Source organism: Pelodiscus sinensis, chromosome 4 (assembly GCF_049634645.1).
Source record: "Pelodiscus sinensis isolate JC-2024 chromosome 4, ASM4963464v1, whole genome shotgun sequence".
In the NCBI taxonomy this organism is placed as follows: domain Eukaryota; kingdom Metazoa; phylum Chordata; order Testudines; family Trionychidae; genus Pelodiscus; species Pelodiscus sinensis.
Window position 1 is genome coordinate 87,941,782 of NC_134714.1, and position 20,885 is coordinate 87,962,666.

The 20,885-nt window shown below is 40.6% G+C and overlaps 1 protein-coding gene across 12 annotated transcripts in view; it reads left to right on the forward strand.

Moving 5' to 3' along the window:
* SHANK2 (SH3 and multiple ankyrin repeat domains 2) overlaps nt 1-20,885 on the forward strand; it is a 690,873-nt gene that overhangs the window by 644,483 nt on the left and 25,505 nt on the right. For all 12 annotated transcript variants that reach the window (XM_075927697.1, XM_075927699.1, XM_075927698.1 and 9 more), the window contains one exon: nt 15,926-16,056. In XM_075927697.1, the coding sequence (XP_075783812.1) occupies nt 15,926-16,056 (131 nt within the window). The remainder of the gene's footprint in view (nt 1-15,925; nt 16,057-20,885) is intronic.

Below are 20,885 nucleotides of genomic sequence, written 5' to 3' on the forward strand. Positions count from 1 at the left end.
TTTCTAGGGCCTTAGCAGAAAACAGCAACGATTAGCTGTTTTAGTGAAGTAGAGAACTTTAAAAGGTCAAGAGAGAAACTAAAGAAATGGAGAACACAAATATAATTCCATTTTTTCTGAGCCTACCAAAGACTGTAATAAAACAAAGTATGGATTAGATGAGTGGAAAATAAATTTGGATCCCAAAATACTGGGTTAGTGATGGCTGGAAAGTTTTGGATGGTGTCCTCCTTGGGTATCCTTTTTGTATTGCGTTCAAAAAGAAAAATCTACTTATCCTATTGGGTTTAAGGTATAAATATCAAAGATAGATGTAGAAATCTCTCAGATTAGATGCTGGTACAATCTTGCAGGTATATAATAATCTGCAGCACAGAGGTCTATTCTGTATCTGGCATCAAGTAATAGTACAGTATTTATTTAGGAAAAAATCAGTTAATAGCATTCAAAATGAATATTATTGGCTCTGTCATCCAACAAACATTCATACTCCATCCCATTCCTGTTGCCCATTGTTTCAAAGGTGGCATGGCTTAATGACATCTGAAACAATGAATTCACAGAGCAAATACATGTGTGAATGCTATAATATAAAGGTTGAAACAAAAAAAGATACTCTGTGTTTGATGAAATCATGCACAGAAGGCACAGGATTCAGAAACCATTTTGTTTCAACATGGTGAAATAATGATCGAGCTATATCTGCAGAAATAAAATAGCAACAACACTACTTCTGCAACTCCCTTTAACTTCTGCTACCAACAGTGGTTGTAAATAGGAAGAAGGTTTTCCAGAGACTCTATTGAAAGAAAAGAAAAAAAGGCACTGGAGCTCCAGGTTTACTGAAGAGTACCTCTAGAATGCTCTTGTAAGTAATGTATTTTTGTTACTTATGGTCCATGTTAATTGATAACACAATCACAAATAGTGATAATGAATTTTTGAATTGTTACCATTACGAGGACACGCAGTAATGGTTTTTGAGGACAGAATTTAGATTTTCTTATGATTCTAGATACTCATCTTCATTTATACTGAGGTAGCTAAGACTTTTTTTTTTTACTTCAGAGAATTTACTGTGGATTCACACCAGTGTAGCAGAGAATAGAATCTGGCCCATACATTTGCCATCTCTGTTTTAAATATGCAATAAAAAAGGTATTTAGAGTTAAGAGTATTGGGAAAAGAAAAGCCTTAGCTTACATTTTCAAGTATCCATAATTTTGGGTGCCCAGTTGTAAATGCATTGAGTCTGACTTTTTAGGAACTCTGACAATTTCATCAGTAGTTAGTAGGTAAACAGTGAGTGCTAGATACCTCTGAAAGTTAGGCATATAAAACTGTCATTCTTGAAAAACTTAAAAAACAACAAATGGTCTGGTAGCACTTTTTAGACTAACAAAACATGTAGATGGTATCATGAGCTTTCGCGGGCACAGCCCACTTCTTCCGGTTATCTGAAGAAGTGGGCTGTGCCCACGAAAGCTCATAGTACCATCTACATATTTTGTTAGTCCATAAAGTGCTACCAGATTATTAGTTGTTTAAGTTTATCCTGTACAGACTAACTCAGCTACCCCCTAAAGATTCTTGAAAAGGTTGGCGGTAGAAAATAGAAATGAATTCAACATACAGCTATCAATTGCAATTAGTATTACTATTCTGAATTTCATTACTTGAAACCCCATTCATCTGATTATTCCTAAATATGGAGTCCTTTCATAACAGGGACTGTATTTAATTGTTTTTCTTTGCCATAGAACAGCAAGTGAAAGAGGTTTCCTCACCATCCAAATAAGACAACCGTGAGGGAGAAACTGGAAAACAAATTGTAAGTGTGCAAAGAAAACCTATTTGGGGGCATGTGAGTGAGGATGTTCTGGAATCGGAGAGTAGAGAATTCTTATGAATAATTATATGTAATACTGGGTTCACAGGAATGGGTTCTTTATGGGCAGTAAAAAAAAGACAGTGATGTTTACAATGTGACACAACTGCATAAACAGAAAAGTTTTTTCGATTTTTTAAAATATGTTCTCTCTCTCTTGCAGGAACAGGGGGATGAACAACTGTCTCCCTCATCTCACCAAACAAACAAACAAAAAATAACCCTTTTTTCTTGCCATTTCCCTTCTGTAATAGTTCATTATTCCATGTTTATTAACTTCTTTTAAAAAAATTAAAATAAATGTTTTTGCTATCTTGTGGTGGTTTGCTTTTTCTTTCCTTGGTATGAAAAGAGAGCACATGTCTCACGGAAAATGACTGCAAAAATAACTACTTTTTTTTGTCATATTTTTTTTCTTTTTCTTTTTTTCCCATGAGAGCCCAGTTTTCAAATGCTCTCTCTTAAACAGGATATTCAAATACCATTTTCTGTTCTCAGTCCTTAAAATCCCACCTGGTTTGCAGGATGGGAATTTTTTTTATTTTTATTTTCTGTTCTTGTTTTTGTTTTGCATACAGGATTTCAGTACACACTGACCATTCCTCTTACAAGGCAGGAAACTCCTTGTAAGGTAGGTTGAATTTTAAGACGTTGGGCACATTTTAAATGCCTCTGCTTACTTGTTTTTGGACCTACTGTTGAAGAGATGGTGTTTGAAAATTGGGCCTATAAGAATTTTAACACACCAAAAATAGCACTTGTTCATGTCTGCCTCTCTTAGAATTTTCTTATAAGGGTCTGATATGTTCCTAATATGCAAACATGATCTATATGCACTGCAGTGAAAACACTGTCACAACTGAACATATAAGCTTTCTGGGACAAATAACCTAGATTCTTCTTTCGTGTGAATAGATAAATGCCAAATGCTCTTGTGAATCATGTTTTGATATTTATAGGTATTAAGGTGATTGATTTATGTGTTTAATTGATCTATTGTTACCAGCAACCAGTTTTTATGTTCTAATAGCTTATTTTTAGATATTCTCTCTCTTTCTTGGTCTTCCATGTAAGGTATCCCAAACCACATAAAGTGTATTTCTCGCCAATTTTCTTAAAAGGAAACCTTTTTTTAAATGGTTTGTTTTTACTTTCATGCTGTTCAGAAATTGTAGCTTATTCAGAACGATGTTGTAAAAGCCCAGATTACTTTCTCCTTTTCATACCCACTGAAGTTTTTTTTTTTTTTTTCCCTGCATAATATTTGCACCAGGATAAATGTTTGAATCTGACATTGTAACTGGGTGGGATCCTGCAAGTGGTTGTTTTGAGTGGAGCCATGTATCCACATAGAGCATCTTGCAAACTGGTGGTCCAGATGGTTCTTGTTAATATATATGCCATTATGGCAAATTCTCCAGCATGGGAGCAACTGAAATTATGTTATCTATGAACATTGGTCTAACTTTGAGTGGAAAACTGCAAATATTTTATTATTATTATTATTATTATATTTGGCACTGGTATCTTTTTTTAAAAGTAACTGTAAAGCCTCTAATTTCAATCTATTAAATGTTTTAAAACCACAGAATTACTTTTATTCTTCTATTTTAAAAGAAATTATTTGGCACATTTTGATTGCTCATATTGCTTTCTTATCACAAGAGAGAGTCCCAAGTTACAAATTTGGATCAGATTTTACCATTCAGGATGATGTTTCAGAACCAGGGTTTTGCACATTTCTGTGGTATCATGCAGTGCACTAAACAGCTTGCTTCAGTCTTCCTTGCTAAATTTTCTTCTTTTGAGATATATATATATATACTTAAGCCAACAGTTTCCAGCATGTCTGCCTAAATATAGTCTTGTAAATCTAACTTCAGATACCTGCAAAGTGAGTGGCCTGAACTCTTTTTCAGAGGTGATGAATGTCTACAAGATATGCAACATGTCTGCAGGCTATCTGCTTAATTAATTTTAGGCATGCAAGTTTGTAAACGTTGGCCTAGACCAATGTTCCTGTAAGCGTTGCATTTGTGTATCCACTCCAGAGAGATGGAAATGCCACCCAGCTGATTAGCAGAATGTGCACATATGGGCTTTTCATTTCTATTGGTGGTGCAATTCACACGTGCCTCGGTGCACATAAAATAATTTATTCCACACATGGATGGAAAAGATTACAGGGAACATTGGCTTGAACCCACTGTACTTCACATACCTGATTTTTATTCACTTCTGATTTCAAATGAATCAATGAAATTTCTCCATAAACCAAAATAACTATATTTTCTAAAGTGCCACAGAACTGCTCATTGTTTTTAAAATTACAGACTAACACAGATACCCCTCTGAAACGCCATACAAAAGCTGTTCATTTTGGACAATACTTGCACACTGTTGAGAAACAGATTTTAAAAATACACATGCATCCCAATACCTGTATATAACTGAGTATATCTTTAATTCCGGTACACTCTAGCTACATCTAAATGTTCCACGGAGGGAGTAGATATGCCCATCACCATTTGACATAGATAAATAAGTGGTTTTTTGCAGATTCATGACAAGAAAACAGGAAGCATTCATTGTTTATGCTAGCGAAAACAGTGAAACTGAGATGAACTTTGCATCTTGCATGTAGATGAGGCAGTGAATCAAGACTGTGTGTTAAATACAGAAAGGGCTAAGTTTTCAAAAGTGTGAAAGTGCGGGGAGGAATAGATACACTGCATGACCATCATTTTTCAAAAGAAAAATGCAAAGTCTTTGAATGTGGTTGATTTTAGATGATAAAAAGTATCAGTGAAACCACATAAGTTTTGTGTAATTGATTGTGCCTGGCACAGTTTCTGTCTGTATCTATCTTAGGTATTTACAAGGCATCTATCACCTTAGTACCTAAACTGTTCGAAAAATGCACATGCAACAGGACGTATGATGAAGATACAGGCAAAAGCCCAGGTTCAGAACAGCAGTAGCAGGTCCCAGAAAGCGCCTCAACTGTATTAAAGCTGTTGTGGAGCTCCTGGCTACATTTGTTGTGCCCAAGGAACATCTCCACAGACCTGTCAGCAGGTTGACGCTGCCCCACACCTCAAGTCCAGCTCCATTTGTGGGGGAAACTAAAGATATTGGAAATGGCAATGATCCAGTAGCAGAGGTGAAAAAGAAATTGTGGGATATGAAAAGGAGGGATTCTTAAAGAGCAGCACACTTCAGGGGAGGGATCCACTGCCAGGCCAAGTGGTAGGTAAGGCACAGACAGGCTTAAGTCTCTCACATATACTCCAATGAACAAAAATTGAATAAATACGTCTGCTGTCCATAACCTCTGCCTGCTATCCAGTGCCCAGTGTAGCCTAGGCTCTGTTCTTGGCTTCTATGTTGGTCTGCTGTCACTACAGCAGGGGAGGCCTTACAGCTTTCTTCGGATTACAAATGACAAAATGCAACGGAAACCATCTCCAGCATCCTAAATACATTTACTGGCAAATTGGAAGGACTGTTACCATGCAAGTGTGACAACGACTTTCATAGTGCAATGATCCAGCACGACAAAGCAGTATACCAACACCATGACTTTATCCATGCTTCCAGAGACTTGGTGTACTCCTGCCTCCAGGCACTATTTAATAGATGTCCTGCCTGCATCATTGAGAATATGTAGTTTATGTACAGGGCAAGGAGTAGAAGAACACAGGCAACAGAGAGATGACATATATGTCACTTTGACCATCCAAAGAAGTTACAAACATTGCATAAGGTCCAGAAAGTTTTCTTTCCAGAAAAGACTGATTGATTGCAACAGGTACATGCAAGTGTCAGTACTGTGATCACATAATCAGTCAGGCCTATTTTTTGCCAGAGAAACAGGGGACTCTCATACCAACTTGTTAGTTTCTATACATGGGCCATCTTAAAAAAACAGACAGGTGTGTTGATAAATGCAGTAGAATCAACAGGCTGAAGCAGAAGCTATCCTCCACAGATGTGAAAGTGCCTCACAGATGTGATTTTTGGAAAACAGGTACTTACTCTGTGACCAAACATTAAATTTAAAAGAGCAATGGGCCCCCAACTCCTTAGTCTCCCCCTCAGTCACCATGTGCATATTCCTCTGCTATTTTTCTACTGGACAAATTGGGCCATGGCTAAAGTCTCACTGTGTCAGAGCACGGTGAGATCAGGGACATGGAATGAGTCCACAATTTCTGAGACCATCAAAACTTGTTGCTTCACTCATTGAGGTATGTGTATGCAGCCAGAAAATAAAATGACTTTGTGAGAAATGTAAGCCTAGCATTCAACTATGCTGTCTTATGTACCATTATGAACAAATAGGCTACCAAGCTGGATTATGTGGTACAGGCATTGCTTGATTGAATGCAAATTATCATTGAGGTCACAGGGAGTCCGGGCAGTTCCTCTCCCTTCCCTTTGCCATTGTCATTGTAGTGGTGCCCACTATGGTTAAAACTTCTTTTAAAACGACATTTCTTTGTCAATTAAGAACAACACTGATTTACTATTTCATATTTTGTTAAATGTTTATGGTCTCTATTGTACCAATAACTTGGCATATTTACTGTTGCTCGTGAAGAGTCAGCCCATTGTCAGGAGGTAGGGTTGAGGTAGGTAGTTAGTTTAGTTCAGGTAACAGTGGACATTCTACACTAGGAAATTATTTTGAAGCACTGGGGAGTAATTACTTTGAATGACTCTGGGGAGTAGTTATTTCAAAATAGCAGCAGTGGAGCGTCCATGCTACTGCTATTTTGAAATAAGCATTATTTCTCATGGAAAGCAGAAGTTATTATTTGGAAACAACTAGCCTGTTAATTTCAAATAACAGACTTGGCAGTGTGGACACGCCACTTGTTATTTTGAAATAACTCCCTAGTGTAGACCAGGGCAGTTGGTTTGGTTTTAATCCTGCTGTCACCATTTGTCAGGGCAGGGAGCCATTTGGTCAGCTGAACAGTACAGTTTCTAAGCAAATCAGATTTTCCATTGCCGCTATGACTGTTGACACATCACTTCCCCAGTTCAGTATAGCAACTGGTGCCATTATATTAAGTTCCAGTCTGAATTTATCAGGTGATCTTTAGTCATCAAGGAAAGGATTTCTTGGGCAGAAACTGATACCATTCTTGACTCTGAGCTAAGGTTCCCATGATTGACCTGCGATCAATAAAAGTATGTGTAAAGCTATGCCTGTAATGCTCCCATGTTCCCATGCCAATATTTAATAAACATTATGGAAAACAGTTACTTGAGTTGATCAAACTCTTTTTATGAACAATATAAGTTATTAATTTAGTCCCTTTTTCATTAGTCACCAGTTAGCAAACCTATCCTAGTATCTGTGAATGTATGCATTGTGCATAAGTATTTGCCAATAGGTTTAATAACTATCTATCAGCTTATTAGTCACAAAATATTTGCTTGGAATATTTGTCATTTTTGTGATTGGTCACCCATGCCAGATGATACCATTCTAGCTCCATGTCTTGGGGACAGAAAATATTTAAATAGGAGAATGACAATTTGTAAACTTTCATAATTCCATTTTTAGATAAATTACCACTTGTGCTAAAATTTGTGAAACCTTCCAGGGTTACGGATACTTTCATATAGAACAACAAAACTAATCTCTCCCCCCGCCCCCCTTCCTCCAACCAATCAAACTAAACTAAGTGATGTTGACAAAAGCATTCACAAATTAGGACTGTTTTTTTTTATTTTCGTTTTTGCTCTTTATTATTTGAGTAAGTTCTATTATGTACCATTGTTAGGTGGGCTCTGTTCAAAGTGTTTGTCAGGAGAATGAAGTATTCAAATATGGGGAACTTTCTGATGCTATCAAAAGAATTATATATTTTGTATGACTGCTCGCACAACTGAGATATATATATTACCTTTATCTCTCTGATCCCATACAGATTAACTGGAATGCGTGTTTGCTTTGTGTGGTTAAGAAAAGAGGTCCCCTGTTTATGCATGTCTACCCTATAAGTTTTGAGAATTAATTTCATGGTCCTACACTGTAGATGATTAAAGATATTTGGAAATAAAGGTGTGGCTGTCTTAGGAAAAAAGAGTTGCAAAAGCAATGCATGTTACAGAGTAATAATGTCTAAGTCCCTTTCAAAATGTTTATGCAGTGGAACAGCCAATGACTGCATGACAACTTGTCCCTAATATTCATTTCCATAAGGAGCTCATACGTTTTTACAAATACAATCTCATCCTCACTTTCCATAAAACATGCAACTGGACAGTCCAATCAGACACAATGTGAATACTTTAAAGTGGTGACTTAAATTGACAAATAATATCCAGCATAAGAATGAACCAAAATTAAATAATTATCTGTAAGTTACCCTTTAGATAAATAAAATACCCAAGGCCCTCAATGAATGATGATGACCCTAATGATAACCTAGACAGTTGGATTAATGTATAAATATACTCATTAAAGGATCTTTGGGGCTCTGAGGAAGGATCCTTAGGTCTCTACAAATCAAGAACAAATATATATATATATAAATAAAATCACCTATAAATTCCTTAACAAACAATAAATCTATTAACAAAAATGAATGAAATTTTAACCTGAGCTGAGAAGCACTCATCAGAGAGAAATACACAACTCTGGATGAAGTTCTTAAGAGCAGCATATGGTGTGCAAAATTTAGAGCAAAATTTAGTCAAAGTAAAACATTTTTCTAGACTGAGGTGCCAGGTCATGGATATGACATGGAATTAGCATTCCTCACATCCTAGCTCCAACAATACAGAACAAACAGTCAGTGATGATCAGGAGCTGCTGTTACTTAGATGTGACAGTCTTACACTGGAGTTTCCACATATTTCTTTGCCTGAAAGTGAAAAATACAGGCTCTTAGGGCTGAATTATTGAATTAGCTGAACAGACTCAGACAAATTGCTTATAATCAAATTGTCTCCCCAAAACATGATAGGCTCATTACTTGTTTGTCTCAAGCATGAAAAGGGTGAGGGTTCCAGCCACAAATGCAGTCAGAAATGGTGTTGAGCAGATCATACTGTAATGAGAGTGTGTGCAAAAAGTCTAGTCATTTTTAGCTGGTGGGAGTATATTTTTATATGTGGGTGGATTTAGATTAAATACATTTGCAATGTCCTCTTGAATGGCATAATCAATCTCCCCTCCTTCCATATTACATTGTGCACAGGGAAGCGCTTGCACCCACATTTCCACCAACTGTCCTCAGGCAAGGGAAGACACAGCCAAGAGAGAACAAAATGAAGTTTATCTTACATGAGGGAAAAATCCGGGTTGGGGAGGAAAAAATCCTAGTGAGCAATGTCTTCAAATAGGATCTCGCATACTGTTTGGAGAAAGCCGTGAGGAAAATCATGCATGCAGAAAAGATAAGGCTCGGGAGGCCATTGCTCACAGGATAAATGCTGTTGGCAACCACAGTTGCTCTACAGCAATGATTGGCGGGGAGAGGGGGGGAACCCAAACACTAGGGGTGGTGGGCTGATGTGAAACGTCGGACAAAAGAGAAGATAGCCAGCAGTGCTTCAGAACAGCAAAGGGCTACCACACAGACCAGTGGTGGCGCACATCTGACACCACAGGAGACTCATTTGGACAATTGACCCTGAGCTCATCACAGGGATTTCTGACTGTGACACCACTGCAATTCATAGGTGAGCTTTTTGAGAGGTTCACTGACACTTCCTGTCACAATCACAATGAGGTGTATTGGTAGTTATGCCATGGGATGCAGCACAGTTGTGTGTGTTATGGGTGCAGGACAGCATGCACTTGTATAAAGTGGTTAGTAACTTCAACTGCCACATACCCAGTTCAGCCACTAGACTTTAGTCTGGCCTTCTATTTGCCCAAACACAAACACTGTGGTTTCCCAATTGGCTTCTTTCTATGTGTTGTCCAATGCATGTAGATTCCTCCATCTTCCTGGCCTCAGATACAGTGGTTGTTGCTCCTCTATTTGATTGCCAGATGTCACTGGGGAGCAAGATGGGGAGGTTCCTGGATGTTCGGGGCAACCCAGACGTCAGAGAGCGAGCTCACCCTCCACGCCTGAACAAGAACAGGAATCCTCAGAGCCTGCTTCCGATGAAGATTCACCAGCCAGAACAACAGAGAGTTGGCAGTGGCCATTGTCGTCGTCTGAAACGCACAGCAACGTTGGGGAAGATTTTGAAGGATTTCAAACACCAGAGCGGACTCCAGAGTGTACAATGGACATACCGTCTCCTGGGGATCAGTCACTCAGTAGGACTCCTCAGTTTGAAAGTGACTCTCCTGAGGAGGAGGGAAATGATGAAATGAATGAAGAGCACCATGGTGTTCAGCCTGTCACTAGGGATCAGGGTTGGAGAGGGCAGCCCCACCTAACAGAGGGGGAAAGGCTGTTGATGGAAACCAACAGTAGGATTGTGCAGCTGCTGGAAAATATCAAGAGGGAGCATGCACAGTCCATGGGTCTCATGTCACAGTCCATGGGCCGCATGGAGCTGCAGCTAGGCATTGTGGCTACATCCACAAGAGCCATCCATAACTACCTGTCTGAGATTTTAGCTTTCCTCAAACAGCCAAGGACGCAGGTCCTTGAAACGCGTATCTCCCAAAGAGCCACCCCCCATGTTGAGTTAACCAGTGCCTCAACGTGGACTGGTGAGGATGCAGTGGCAGCCTCCACTGTATATTTACCAGGGGATCAAGGAACAAGTGTCTCTCGAGAACCACCACAGGCCACTGTGCCGCGTCGCAGTGGCCGGCTGCAGAGAGCCATAACTGAGAGGGCCTCGTTGCCCATGCCTATACGCCAGGCAAAAGGGGGAGGGAAGAAAAAATAGTCACACTAATTATGGGATTTTTAGGGTTTTTTTTTTTTTTTAATGTGCCTGTCCTTTTAATTCTTAGCCATAAGGCCATGAGTGGCATAACTCAACCATTTATACATTTGGCTAAACATTGTATTCTGGCTGACTAGATTAGTCTAACATTTTGTAGTTTATATTTGCATTGTTAACAATGTGTGCTGCTGGTATTTAAAGAACATTTGCCTCCGTTCTTTCACTTTAGCCTCATGAGAGCATTTTTTTACACTGTGCCAGGCATTCATTGCTTTTCTTACAAATACAAGTCATTTCTTGAGGCAGCTGTTTGAGTTTTTTTTCTCCGTTATCCCCACCCCTTCTGAGCAAGCATTATGGACTTGGTGGTAAGTATACAGGTCTTGGCAATACTAGCCTCAGAAACTGTGTTCAATCAGTCTTTGCCTGGTGTTTCTGGCATGCTGGCCTGAGGTGTTGGGGTTAGCCTGTAAGTGCCTTTTTGGATCGTGATCATTCTTATCCTCTGTGGGTCTGACAAGGTCAATCTCTAGCCCTTCAGGTGGAGCTAATCCACAGCTCTTGGCTACGTTGGGTAATATGCAGTCTTGCCAGGATTATATTGTGGGGCCTGTACAATAATGTGCCACTTAGGCACCCGACTCTCATTTTCAGAGTTCCTTCTTTGATGCATCTGGTGGCTTGATGGGTGGGCAGCATAATAATTTTCCTCTGAGAGAGTCAGGGGATTTGGAACAGGAGTCATTAGCCATGTCTTTGTGGGATAAGTACCATTTTCTTCCACACACACAAAAAATGTATTATTTAGGGGAGACCATCCCTTATAATATCATAGATTTTAATTTAAACATAAACCTAGCAGCCAGACCTCCTGAGAATGTAAGTCATGAAATGCTGTTGGGCACTGTGCTACTACCTCTGTAATTAAAACTTCTGCATCACAAATGACCTTCTCACTGATAGAATGAACCTCCTTCTCATCCCCTTAAGCCATCAAATTACCTGAGGGGAGGGTGTTCTCAGCAGAACATAGGTGTGATCAGTAGCACACAGGACATACAGAAAATACACTTTGGAATAAAATTATTTTATGACTGTTTGGTGCTGCCTCTCTCGGGGAAATTTAATATAGTGGCTCTCAAAAATTGCTGCATGCATGCAGAGGCATCAGACTGGCTTATACTTGTGATATCCTTGTGGTCATCTGAAAGGTTCCAGTTTTCAGGATTCCCTTGAGCAGTGGTGTCTGTAATTATCACAGGTATAGCATGGCACCTATATCTGACTCGCCAGATACCCATGTAAGTTTTTATTAAAGTTCAGGACAGTCTGTCAAACTTGCTGAATTTCTCCTCTGACAAATGTCGGGCATTAATCTTTGGCCTAAAACCCCAGTTCTATGGATGCATTTGGGCTGTGCTCTGGCAACTGAGCCAATGGACACTCCTCTTCCCTTTCCCCTTCTTTGAAACTGAAGTTGGTCAAAATGCGAGCAGGAAACATTTTACGACTATACAAACCAGCCACAGACTGCTCCGCAAAACAGTTTGTTTGCTTGTGGCTGCACTTTGCTAAATGACTGAGTTAATGATGAAATACCCCTGGTGGGGCTTGCCCCCCTTGTGTAGGCATGTTGCAGGATACATTTTTTAGTTCAAAATATTTCTTCTATGACCAGCTGCATGCAGGCTCTCACCCTTTAAGAATTCCATTTGGGTCTACTTTCTTGGCCATGTCACCCACACACCACTCATGCCAGGTGTAAATTCTTGCACCTGCATTTCATTTGCGCCCCGCCCCATCTGTGCCTCTTCTAAACTTTGTTTTGTTAACATTGTTTATATAGGTAGCCTCATAAATAAATACATTTCCAATATCATCATGTGAGAGCTCCTCTTACTAGTGCAAGAATACATATTATAAAAATATGTACAAACATAAAAAATGAGGGGGGGAGGAGAAGTCCACTAGCAGACCTGACAAAAAGTTTCCGATGTGCCGCCTTTTGAAAATCCATAACTGGTGCAAACATGTTTTGCACACTACTACTGTGGATGTGACTAACCTATTTTAAGCGCACTGTGCTTTGAAAATTTTGCCCTAAATATCTACTTTTTATTTCTTTTGGATGAGTTTGTAATGGAATTATATAGAAGTCAACGAAAGGCTAGTTGACTCTTTACCTAGGTAACACATATCTAATAATATAATGAAAATGTATTTATTTACATAGTGCTGTCACTTTAAAAGTGTGGTGGAATGTGGGGGCCATATATTAAGAATCTGATGTATTCTACAGGACCCGCCATGTAGCTGCTACCATTTTGGGTTACTTTTACTCCACCCCATGTATACCCTAGCTGCTTTGGAAGCTTCAAAATTTTTCTGGTAGTTTTAAAATGCCATTCTACTGTTTTATATTTGTGCTCTGATCACAGACAGCAGTGCAAAAGAACAAGTTGGGCAGCATTAGCAACACTGCCTGTACTGCAGTTAAAACCACTGCTAGGTGCAAGATGCCCCTAAAAACTTTTTTTCTTTTTTTTTCTTTTTTTTTTTTTTTGCGCAAAACAACATAATCATATCAACTTCTCCATCCCTACTCCAACTTGCTTCAGCTGTTCTCAGCTAGGACTGGAAAGGAACCAAGTACAATTTGAATGGGAGCAGCTATAGGGTGAGAAGGACTGAGGAGCTGACAACATTAAAGCTATAAAATCACAAAGAATAAAGTTTCCCACAAGCTGATGTGGTAGTAATGTCAGATTTTTGTAGAAAATCTGTACAAACTGATATTATGGTCAGATCAAATACGAAGATCTGTCTTCCAGTATTGTCTTGCAAAATCAGTACAGTTGGAGGGTATGTATGTTTCATCCCCGAAATGAATATTTCCATGCTTTTCAAGTGTCTGTCATAGCCTCATCACTCTTTCCCTGTAGTTTTTATGTTGTCTGAATAGGTGTTATGATTGTGTCTGTTCAAAATAAAAAGGGAATATGTTTTTATATGGTATATTTGTTGTTTACAGATTTTGGGTGATTAAGGGCTTCAGTCCCCCAAAACCCTTTTCTCTGGATCCCAATAACAAGCGTTTGGTCTTTTAAGATCATATAAAGGGCAAGAGAGATGTAATACGAAATTCTCATGCCCTTGTTGCGACACCTAAACTTCTGCAACCTAACCTTATTTTTTTCTGTGTAGTTCAAATGCTAAAGGCTAAATCCATCTAATTCTGATACCTTTTGTCCATCAGAAGGTTATAAGTATTTTCTTCTGAAAACTGCACAGTTTGCATTATTGTTAAGACCATATGGAATGTATTTTTTAAAAAATGTTTATTTGCCTGTGAAGGTTTTAAGCGTGTGGGTTTTTTTTCTCGCCTTCCCCTGGATGGTCTATTATGCAAAAAGAAATAAACAAAAAATGTAATACTAATTCCAGTGGAAAGCAGATGATAACACTTCTGAGTTAGCTAACCACCTACCATGTTCAACTTAATGATTCTAGCAGCTGTTCTTCTCCTGCTCTCACCGTCATCCAGTGCTCCAAAAGTCTCTTCTCCCAGAATAAGTCTTCCCAACCAGAGAAGGCTGAATGTAGTTCCTCCATTTCTGCCAGAGCCTCTGTTTAGGGAGAGACAAATCACGCTTCCTCTTCCTACTTCCTGTCCCTTCCCACAGTCTTAGTGTGGCTGCTTTCCCATGAGGGATCAAGCTCAAATCTGATACTTTGCATAGTGGTATCACCTCTAGACCACTGGACAGCTGTTTTTAAGTCAGTAATGACCTAAGGAACTAGTCTTTTTTTTCCTCTTTAAACAAAATTAATAAACCTTTTGAGATACAGATATACCATACTTAACTCCTGAAAAATAAGGTTTGGCTTGACTAATCCTTGGAAAATTTCATTTCTGGAAGCCTAAGACAAGAAGAGCAGCTAGGCTAAAGAATCACTTCTAATTGATTCTAGTGCATTACTTCTATGAATACTCATAGGTTGTGTGACTGGTGCCCTAGTGATTTAGAGAAATTAAATAGAAAAATGCCATCCTAACTTAGAATAACTTCCAGTCTGTGGGTTGTACATATAGTGCCAGTTTGCAGTTTGAGAGTTCACAGGAACAAAAGATAGGTTGAAAGGGGCAGTGAGGAAGACTCTTGGTTAGAACATAAGTTTGGATTCTAGTCCAAATTCAGCGACTAAATCACTCAGTGGCTTTAGGCAAGTAATTAAGACTATTCTGTGCCTCAGTTTTCCAATATCTCGTAAAGGAGCTGTAAGCCTTTGGTTGATAGCATAGTGCTTTGAAATCCTTGGATTTAAGGCATTATCTTAGTGTTTAAAAATAGTATTACTGCTGCATTTAGTTGGAAATCACAATTGAAGATAGTGATTCAGAACACGCCTGAATTTTAAGGGAACTCACAGATGGTTCCTGTCACTACATAGCATGCTGAATCAAAATCCCAGTTATGAACAACTGTTTGTTGGAAAAGTTCTGATCTAGACTGGAGCTTTACCTCTTGGGCCCATTTCTGACCATAAATAAATGATTGTTTTAACCAAAATTAATATAAAGCAAATTTTAAGTTTAACGAGAGAGAGAGAGAGAGAGAGAGAGAGAGCATTTTCCAATAATGCCAAGTTATCTTGTCTAATAGACTGACATGATGAATAGATTAGAAAGTAATTACTGAAGAATAGACAAAAAGAGCACTTTTGAATTACTTGTTATTGTCCAAAATATCACTAAAATTCTGGTGACTAGGTACTGTCTGCTTATCGCTATGTGAAACAGTGCTCTATGGGTTCCTTATCTCTAAAGGTCTTCTTTCCGTTTCTATATAGATATTCTCCCTTCACATTTTGAAGGTTTGAAGAAGAGGATTGTTTTTCGAGTCACACTAAGTAAACATTAAATGCATGCAGGCTTAAAACTAAAGCATGCATGTTACGCAGCAGCAATAAATAAGTGCTCGGCTTGCACGACTTTTGATGCTCAAGCATTGCCTTGTTAAAATGCCAAAAAAAAAAGCCACCCTTTTTCTTTGCATTTTTTTGAAAAGTAAAACTCTTCCTTTGACCTTGCAATATTTAGATTTTTCAGTCTTAGGACAAATTATATTTATTTTAGTGAATACTTTTATGTTACAGATAAAGTGGATGAAATTGTACCAGTTTCCAAGCCATCCAGAATTGCAGACAATGTAACTATGGACTCAAGAGTGGCAACGATTAAACCGCGGCCTTCTAGTAGATGCTTTCCTTCAGCTACAGATATGAATGTGAGTGGTGGCTATTACATTCTTGCTTTCACTTACAAAGCTGTGGTTCTAGTTAGCGTTGCTTTAGTAAGCCAAGTCTTTTTGTACACTCTACCTGACAAGCTATTATGTGTATACCAACAAGGGGGAGTTTATAAATGTATACTTATATTACTTATAATTATTCTTTATTACTATCTTAAGCTTGGCCATTGACAATATACCTAACATGAACCTTTGTCACGCTATTGGGTTTATTTACTCCCAACAACATTGTTTTCGTTTTGACTAGACAAGGTTGAATAATTTATAAGGGGGGGACACAGCAATAACACTATAAAAAAACCTAAAGACTGAAACTCTATATTTTGGAAAAATACAGACAGGTTGTATAATTCCTAGGTCAAGAAGAAACACCCATGCTAGCGAGGGTTCCCTGTAAGGTGCATGGCAGCGCTTCAAGAACTTCAGTCCTGCCCACGCCCTCAGCAAAAATGCACAGCCACAGCTGCTCCTGGGGGTGGGGGTCGCATGGTGTGTGGCTGCCCCACCCCAGGAGCAGCTGGGCAGCCACTACATGGCCCACGTGGCAGGAGCTGGAGCCTGGGCCATGGTACTAAAAAGAGCACCCGGCATATGGGGCAGCCACCCACCATGCAGCCCGGCCCCTGGGAGCAGCTAGGGCCACGGATGTGTGGTGGCTGCTGGGGCTGGGATTGAGGTACTAAAAATAGCATCATGGCCCTGGCTCCAGTCCTGACACTCAGCAGGTGCAGGTGTCAGGACGGTAAAAGGTGAGGGAAGAGGCCAGGAGGAGAACTAAGAGGAAGATGGATGACCAGAGGAAGGGGCTTGTGCTGAGCAGAGAGGAGGGAGCCAGGGCAGGAGAAGAAAGGGGAATGCACCAAGGGGGAGGGTGGAGGAGACACAAATGCCAGGGGCCAAGAGGAGACAGTGAGGGGAAAGGGCAGGAGGAGTGGAGGAGATGGGAAGGTGTTGGGAGGTGGAATTGGGGAGAGGATAGCATGATGCTTGGAGAGGAAAGGGGAAGGGCAATGGGAGCAAGAGGAAGGAAGTGGAGGGGGGAGGAGTGAGTGCTGACAGATGAGGGAGGAGCGGAAAGGAAGGGTGGGCATGAGGAAGGCGGGGAATGAAGCAAGTCACATGTGAGGGTGCAAAGGGGCATGAGGAGAACTGAGACAGAGGGTGGTGATGGGGTGGCACCAGAAAGGAAAAGGGCAAGGGGGGCAGGTGTTGGGAAGGCAGGGACAGTGAGGGAAGGACGAGGCACCAGGAGGGTGCAGGGGGTAAGGGAAGGTGCAGGTGCCAGGAGGTTGTGGGGGTGAAACAGAGGGAGAGGAGGGGATGGAAGAGACAGGAACCAGAGGAGGGAGGCAAGGCAGGTGGTGAGGTGTTAGGAGAGGGAATGGGGAGGGAAGCTAGAGGAGGATGAGGGAAGGGACAGTGTAGGGGTGAGAGAGGGTGGGGAGCAGGACCGGTCCCAGGAGGGCTGAGGGGAGTGAGAAGGGCAGGAGTCAGGGCAGCAGCGGAAGGTGAGGAGTGGAGGCAGCAGCAGTCACCCAGGAAGAAGAGGGGTAGGGGGGAAAATGAGACATTGATAGCAGAGGGGAAAAGGGAGAGGTTTGTGCACAAGACAAAACTCACTCTGCTCATGGATGGAAAATCTTAGAGGGAACACTGATGCTAACTCTGATTGAGTTAATGCCCTAAAAATACTTGGGGCAGCTAGTGCAGCTCATGCTGCTGTGGCTACACTCAATTTTTAGTGCACTAGGTTGATCAAAGCTAGCATGGTATATCCCCTATATCTGGGAATTACACTTCTAGTTCCAAATGTGACACCCTCAGATTTGAGTTTGCTTCCACTGAATGTACGATCTAATATGACGGAAAAAAATAAATGTTTTCCTTAAGGTCTAGCTGTATTTATTTCCTACTGAAAAAGCACTGATCCTTTTTCGTACACTTCACTTCTCAGTTGCAGAGGAAGAAATCCCAGAGTGTTCTGAATTATATCAGCATTATTGTAGAAAATAAATAGACTTGTGTTGTCTATAAGTAGGAAGGATGAGGCACATACGCCAGACACTTAGGCTTAGATCCTCAAGGAGTTAGGTGCTGAAATATTTTTGACAGTGTGAGCCCTCATATCCCCCTTCCAATGTTCTGCATCTATAAAACCAGAGTAAAAGTTTTTCCATACCTCAAAATAGCGTTATGAGGGTACAATCCACAAATCTTTGAGACACTTGAAGGACAATTTGTACATTGTTAGACAGATCAGGGGATGCAAAGTGAGGATAAGCAGCAATGTCTTCTAGTGAGTTGCTGACCAAAATTTTTTTGGAAAGGCACTCAACTACCATGCTAACATAGCCCAGCTCCTGATCCCTAAAAATCATACAGCCCCTTATTCCTTTCTCCTCAAAGGCTTGGGGATCCACAAATGATCCTCAAAATCTCTCCAGAACCACCTTACAGGAGTCAAGTTAAAGCAGATAAAGCGGAAGCAACACTGCAGTTGTTCTCTACAGCAGAGAGGAAGGTGCCAACTTGTGTGTCTTAAGTAGGGTGGTTCATCTGGTGAACTCTGCTCCATAAAGAGACTGAGTCCTAAGGCTCCACTGTGCCGGGAAGGGCTGGCTGGACCCACCCCACTTCTCTACCTTCAGCTGATGGCAGCTCAAGCCCTGAGAGAGCCAGTGGTGGTTGCCTGGCTGCTCCTGGGACGGGCCTTCCCTTCACTTGGGCTATGTCTATACTGAGCTGGTTTTGCGCAAGAAATATGCGAATGAGGCTAAGCGTGGAATATTGCCGAGTCTCCTGAAAAAATGCGGAAGAACGGCTCTTTCACAAGAGGGGTTTTTGCGCAAGAAGGAGCCATGTAGATGGCTCCTTTTTGCACAAAAGCCTCTTGCGCAAAAAGCAACCGCTCATTAATTATGCAAATGGGGCTCAGCGATATTCCACACTTAGCCTCATTTGCATATTTCTTGCGCAAAACTAGCGCAGTGTAGACATAGCCCTGGAGACAGGAGTCAGCTGGGACTTGAGACCCTCTTCAATGTGCACCTCTCCTGCCAGGAATAAAATGTAGTGTATCTTTACAGTCTGTCTGGCCCTAGATTCCCTGTCATTACAATTTTGCAAAACTATAGTTCTATTAATTTTGCATCTGGCCACAAGGTGAATATACCAAGTGCCAAGAACCCCGGCCCACTGAAAGCGTAGGGAAGAATAAGGAGCTTTATCTCTTGAAGATCAGGGGTGGCTTTAGGAGTGGGCTAAATACCAGTGCGGAAGACTAGTGATTATTCCACATTCTGAGCTGTGCCCATCATCTGTTTTACAAGGGAGTAATTTCTCCTGTCCTGCATATATTTCATATTGAATAGAAAATAAGCTATGTTCGGCTTTCAGGCTCAGCTTCATCAGTTTGATAATACCCACCTGATGTATTTTTACTTTTAACTGTCCCACTTCCTGCTCCATTTTAATTGTCAATTTATTGTATAATTATAGCTAAAAATCCTACTCTCTTTTTCTGGCCCTTTCTGCTCTGCTGTACTTGCCCAACCCATCCTGTTCCTGTCCCTGTTCCGCCTCTGAAGTCCCTTAGCTCCTCTCCTCATTATGGCTCCTGTAACACCATTTCCTCCTTCTCAACACTGCCTGGGTGCCAGCAGGGGGAGCATTAACACTGAAAAACAGTATTCCTGCTCTCAGGTTCCATATCAGATGCCATAATAGGCCTTGAGCAGCAGGAAGAAGCAATTGCAAGGAAAGTCCTACTTAGCAACGACGGATTTGGGGCACTGCAGCTTTGAAATGCCGTGTGCAGCCTGGGGACTCCCAGCTGGTCCCGGGTTGCATGCGTTGTATCAAAGCAGCAGCACTATGTGGAGCCCGTGGTCTGGCCCCAGACACCACACAGCATCGCTGCTTTGAAGTACCCCCGCGTCATCCCCTCCCTTGCTGCCTCTTTCTGATAGAGACAGCAAGGGGGGGGAGGGGCAACTAGCTTGCTTATCAGATAGTTAACTAGTCATTCCCATCTCTATAACAAGCTCTAACAAATGTCTAATGAGCATCTGCAAACTACAGTTTTTGGAGAACTTGGCCAAATTTGTGTGGATTTTCAGAGACTATGGAGACCCTGGAGCCTTCCTATGTATATAGTTGTACATTTTTTTAAAACATGGGCAAAACAATGTATTTTCCCCTAATATTGTTCTTGAAAATAACTGAACCATAGTAGCTGAAACTTTCTTAAAATAATTTTTAGACCAAATCAGACAGCTTCATCCCAAATGGTTAAAGTTGGCAGTTATAAGCAACCAGAAACAAGTAGCCACATTGGCAGAACTCTCATCTCAGCCTATAATGAATACCCAATAGGCATCCAGGTCCAAAATAAAGCCTAGATAGGAAACGAATTCTGCCTATTTGATCTTGAAATATTTGTGATTCAATGATGAGACCCCTTGAAGAAGACATCTGTGTTATATTTTCAGAAAAAACAAAGTATTTCTGAAGTGCTGAGATCCTATTCCATTCAGTCGTTCCTGGTGATCATTGTAAGCCATGCTATCAAACCGTAATTTCCCAGTCTAAACTCTTAAACTTCATAAAATCAAAATATAAGTGTAAGACCGAATTCTGACTCAGAAATAATTCCATTTGGCATCAGTGAGGCTACTCATGTGAGTAATATGAGCAGATTTAGAACTCAGAGTATTAACACACTACATCTAGAAAACCGAAGGTCTCTCTCCCATGGCAAAATATTGGAACACCGACGCAGGTACAGGGTGACTTGAACAGCAGTA